This window comes from Myotis davidii, unplaced genomic scaffold (genome assembly GCF_000327345.1).
Source record: "Myotis davidii unplaced genomic scaffold, ASM32734v1 scaffold1073, whole genome shotgun sequence".
Lineage (NCBI taxonomy): Eukaryota > Metazoa > Chordata > Mammalia > Chiroptera > Vespertilionidae > Myotis > Myotis davidii.
The window spans coordinates 195684-200989 of record NW_006285113.1 but is presented as its reverse complement, the minus strand read 5'-3'; the positions used below and the strand labels follow the sequence as shown (position 1 = coordinate 200989).

Sequence of the window (5306 nt, the reverse complement as noted above, 5' to 3'; positions counted from 1 at the left end):
TTTTATTTGGAAGTGTTCTTCCTTTACCCCTCCATGGCCAACCCCCCACACATGCCCTTCCTCCATTATTTTAAGTAATGTTAAAGTGATGACAGTAACACATTCCTTCCATAGGTTTATTATGTGATATTTTACTTGGCTATGCCTGGAATTCTAGATACTAAATTGGGCTATAAATATCGTAGAGCAAAGCCAATGTTCACCTTCATTTCTGCTAAAGGTTCGCCAAAAAAGTGGCAATGATTAAGATGCTCATTTACCAGAGTTTCTAAGTGTAAAATTACGTGTGTGTGTGTGTGTGTGTGTGTGTAGGGCTCACTCAGGCTTCTGCACTCTCGAAGATAAAGGTCTTTCGCAGGCCACCTCACTGCACCTGTTTTCTCATCTGTACTTGGGGCTAGACTTGAGCAGAAGTCAAGGACGTGAAAGTGTGCTGAGAAGTTTCTAGAAGTCCCTGGCAGCTTTGGGGTGGAGATTTGGGGGGGCCCACAGCAGCCCAGGCAGAGACAGGTTCCCCAGTGTGAGGTTCCCTGTGGGGAATGGCAGGAAGCTGAGGAGGGGCCCCTGGGGAGACGGGAGAGCAGAGCTGAGGGCCACTGGGGTCCATTGGCCAGTGGCCTTGGGAGGGCGGCCTCCTTTCTGCGAGGCCACAGCCTCCTCCCCTGCCTCCTCCTTAAGCATTCAATCTCTTGTCCCTTTGAACCGGGGAGGGAGCTAGGGGAGCTGAGTTTTACCTCCTTCAGGCTGCAGAGGGCAGGACACAGGGGCTGCCTGCGGGAGTGTGGGGTCCAGGTCGGGGCTTCCCAGGCCGCCCCGGCCCAGCCCCCTCTGTTGCCCTCTGAGGACAGGATTGCTCCCTGCATTTCCCAGCTCCGCTTTTAGAAGCTTGTGATCAGAGGCCTCGGACAGAGGCAGGCTGCGCTGCGGAAGCTGGGAGGTTTGCCTTTCACGTCCATCCTGTGTCTGTTCGTGCCTTGGCCTAGAAATAGCTTTGCCTGTTAGCAACGCTCTGCTGTGCGGAGCCCGAGGCAGGCGGGGCCTCCACGTCCTTGTACCTGGAGTTGAACAAACTTCTGTGGCACTTGGCGAGCCCCAGGCCTCCAGGCCGCTGTGAATATTAGACCATTAGTCCCCCCGGGGTCCCCGTCCTGGCCCGGAACTGAAGCCGAGAGACGGAGTGATGGGTTCAAGGTCACACGGATAGAGGCGTGGGCGGAGCGGGGGTTCCAGCCCAGACATCTGGTGCCCATGCAGTGCAGCATGGCGGGTGGTGAGGGGCTTAGCTGACTGCCAGGGCCGGGGCGGCAGCCTTGGGCCGCCCATCTCCAGCCCTGAGGCCATACCGTAGAGGGGCGGGCTCTGTTTGGAGCAAACTGCCCCCGGAGAGCCACTGGTCATCTGCCCCGAACCGTCCAGTCTGAGTAATGACTCTCGGCTCTGACCCGAGGTGGGGAAATGGGAGCCAGGCTCACCCTGGGTCACGGGGCCTTGGCGGCTGAGGCAAGGGTAGGAGCCCTGGCAGGCAGGCGCGGTGACCTCACTGTGTAAAATGCAGGACCCCTCTCCCCCGGGGGTGAGCTGGGGTCCTGGGGCCTGAGGTCAAGTGCAGTCTGGGGTGGAGGCGGGGAGGGACTGGAGCTGGGAGTGCTCGTCCTGTCCCCGCGAGGCTGGCGCTGGACGTGCGGCCGCCTCTCTGGGCGTCAGGTTTCTTATCTGTAAATGACAGAATTGGAGCAGATGATCCCAGGGGCCTGCCACCCAGCACCGCAATCCGTGGTTTCTGGCTCCCACTCAGCAGTCCCTGGGGCCCTGTCCTGAGCCAGGCTGGGAAGGGTGGCCATCCGGGTGGGGACTGAGCCTCTGGGTGTGGGGGTTGGATGGGGAGCAGACCACAGGGCAGCAGGGTGCCCCCGGCACCCATGTCTGTCTCCGGTGTGGGCGGAGGGGGATGGACAGTGACCTCAGAGCTCCCAGGGGTCCCAACCTGGCCCCCACACCACGGATCCTGGAGGCTCAGGCGGGTGGCTCCGGGGGCAGGGAATTGCCTGGGAAGGTGTGTCAGGCCCTCCAGCGGGCTGGCATGGGTGGGGTGGCTTCTGAGGGTTCATTCCTTGTCCTGGCCTTGAGGGAGGAGGCTGCGGCCATGCTGTGCGCAGGGGCTGTGGCCTCAGGAGGGGAACCCCGCTTCCGTGGTGGAATCTGAGACCCCGCTCTGGCTTCCCATGGCCTTGCCAAGCCGGTCCCTGGGGAGACTGTCTTTGGCCAGGAGGACCAGGGTGACACCCATGGAGTGCTGGCTCTGGACCGGGCACCCAGGTCTGGATCTGACTCTGCCTTCTCCCTGCCGTGTGGCCTCGGACAAGGTATTTAACCTCCGAGTCTCAGAAGTTTGTCTGTAGAACAAGGCAGATCACACCCATCGGTGGGTGTTGTGAGGGTTGGAGATGAAAGTGTCTGAGAAGCTGGCTGAACACAATGCCGGCGAGAGGTGCTGACCTGTTGTCGTTGACAGAGAGCGAGTGAGAGGTGGGATGTACAGGCAGTTGGGTAATTGAACAGCCCACGTGTATTGGCTGTGGGATCCTGGATCCTGAGGGAGGGGTCTAGGCTGTCATGGGTGCTGCACCCGCTGTAGGCGAGGAGGCGGGGGCAGTCCGCCCTGGCTGTTCTGGGGCCCCGGGGCACAGGGTCCAGGGGTACAGTGGGGAGAACAGCAGGCCCTCCCCTTCACCCCTCGGGGCCCCCAGCTGCCTCCACCAGACTGATTCCTGGGGAGCAGAGCAAGCAGTGGGCTAGGAGCCAGGTGTTTGGTTGCAGACCGCGAGCGCATTGGGCAGGATTCAGCGTACGAGCAGGAGGGGAAGGTGCAGTTTGTGATCGACGCCGTGTACGCCATGGGCCACGCGCTGCACGCGATGCACCGGGACCTGTGTCCGGGCCGCGTGGGGCTCTGCCCACGCATGGACCCCGTGGACGGCACCCAGCTACTCAAGTACATCCGCAGCGTCAACTTCTCAGGTGGGAGCGCGGTGCGTGGCACCGGCAACCGGGGGTCCTGGGCCCCGGGGGTGGGGTCGAGGGGGAAGCCTCCCGGATCTCCATGCAGGGCCCCCCCGGAGGCGTCTGCCCCGGGCTCATAGTCCTCCAGCCTCTGGGTGTGGGCTCAGCAAGGAGACTGAGTGTGTGACTCCCGCTGTCCCCACAGGCATTGCCGGGAACCCCGTGACCTTCAACGAGAACGGAGACGCGCCCGGCCGCTACGACATCTACCAGTACCAGCTGCGCAACGGCTCTGCTGAGTACAAGGTCATCGGCTCCTGGACGGACCACCTGCACCTGCGAGTAAGCTCCTGCAGGAGGGCAGGGGGGCGCCAGGGTGGAGAGTCACTCGGCCCATCCCAGCTCGGTGAGGAGGTGGGGCGAGGGGGGCAGCCCCTGAGTAGCCCTGATCTCTGGGATTGCTGCTGCCAGTCGGGATTTTATTCCATGCCCCCGCCCAGACATCAGAGGGCCCCGGGCCCCAGCGGAGATGGAAGGACAGGGCCGCTGGCCCCTGCTGTGTCTGCCCTGCTTCTCCCTTGCCTGGGCCTTTCTGCCTGCCGCCCCCTCGTAGGGCCAAAGCTCTGGGAGAGGCGCACGTGCAGTGGAATGGCTCCAGGCTTGCTGGTGCGGGCAGCGTGGTGAGCAGGGGGCTGTGTTTGGACAGAGGACAGTGTTTAAGGCAAAGGCGCAGTGAGTGGCAGGTGGGGAGTGTTTGGGAGTCGGTCTCCAGCGTTGGCAAACCCCCTGGGAAGGCCGCCCTTTCCCTGGGTCCTCCCAGCCACGCTTCCCAGCTCACAGCTGTTCCCGGGACGTGGGGATACGGTGGCTTTCTCTCTGGCTTCGGTCCCCGCCGTGACAGGGAGCAGTGTTTTCAGAGGGAAAGGACCTGTGGTTCGTGCCCCAAGGAAATGCCTGCGGACTTGGTCCCTGACCTGCAGGGTGAAGGTGGGCGTGCTCTGGTGGGCACAGTGTGACACCTGGACGGACCGGAGAGGCCCGGGGCCCAGGCCCACACCTGGCCTCCCCATGCTTCTTCCGCGTCCTGGGAGAGCCGCAGCGCGTCCGCGTCCCCTCTTGTAGTGATCTCTCTGGTGACCAGCCCCTGGAGCCCTGAAGAGCAGTTTCTGCCCATGACCTCACTTAGCCCCACATCTTCTAAGTCAGAGGAGAGATCAGAGGGAACCCAGCCCCAGGGCGAGCCGAGGGCCGCACCACACGGCGGGATGGAGCTCATTGCTATGGTGATGCCCCTGGGTGCCGAGCGGAGACACAGGCAGGCAGGCAGGCAGGCAGAACAGGGCAGGTGGGCGCACTTGGCAACGTGGGACGATGCCCCACATGGGGCCGGGCCTCATTCGGGCGCAGTGGGTGGGACAGGGGGCCAGTGACGCAGGTCCTGCAGCAGCAGCAGCAGCAGAGCAGCTCACCCTGGCTGAGCACCGCTGTGCACAGCTCCGTTCCAGCATGTGGCCTCACGTGAGGATGACAGCCCGCGAGGCAGGCAGGCAGGAAGGGTGTTCCCCATGCTGCAGGCGTGCGAAGTGAAGGTCCCCTCCCACGGTACGTGCCCCCCACCCCCCGCCTGGAGTTGGGGTGGGAGGAGGTGACCACACCTGCCCACTTTCTCCCTGAGCGCTCACTTTGGGCTGCGCTGTGGGGGCACAGAGCGGGCAGGGCTCAGGGGGCCGAGGAGGAGCCGGGACCTCATGACTTCTCCTGTAGATTCCACAGAGACTCACTGCCCCCCCATCACTTCCCCCCCAAGTGTCAGCCCTGCCTGGGGGCTGGATGTGGGGCAGGGAAGCAAACATGAGGACCCTGCCCCTGTGGGGCGGACATTTTGGTGAAATCAAAGCATTTCCGTTACGACTTCTGAGCGGAAACCCCCTAAGTGCCTAAGGGCCAAGCGGCTTCATATCCGCGATCATTGGAACAGATGGACAGCCAGGCTCAGGGGCTGCAGTGTCTGCTCCAGGGCACACGGCCAGCTGGCAGCAGAACTGTGACCACATTCACTGTGTTTTCCACTGGAGCCAGAATTTTCCAGAACACCCCCGTCTCCCGTGTCCTCTGGGAAAGGTCCCTCCCCACAGTCTCCCAGCTCCGGGGCTCGGGGATTGTCCGGCCTGGCATCCGGCAGGCCCTGGCCGGCCATGGCTGTGCTCCTTGGCTACTGGGGACCACACAGCCCTGTCATGCCAGGGCCACAGGCAAGCTTCTTCCTCATGGTTTTCTTCCTCCCGGTCTTTGTGTCCCCCCCCGCA

The 5306-nt window shown here is 62.9% G+C and overlaps 1 protein-coding gene across 2 annotated transcripts in view; it reads left to right on the top strand.

The window, feature by feature from the left end:
- GRM4 (glutamate receptor, metabotropic 4) overlaps positions 1 to 5306 on the top strand; it is a 109872-nt gene that overhangs the window by 88726 nt on the left and 15840 nt on the right. For both annotated transcript variants that reach the window (XM_015558676.1, XM_015558675.1), the window contains exons 5-6: positions 2818 to 3018; positions 3206 to 3342. In XM_015558676.1, coding sequence (XP_015414162.1) covers positions 2818 to 3018; positions 3206 to 3342 — 338 coding nt within the window. The remainder of the gene's footprint in view (positions 1 to 2817; positions 3019 to 3205; positions 3343 to 5306) is intronic.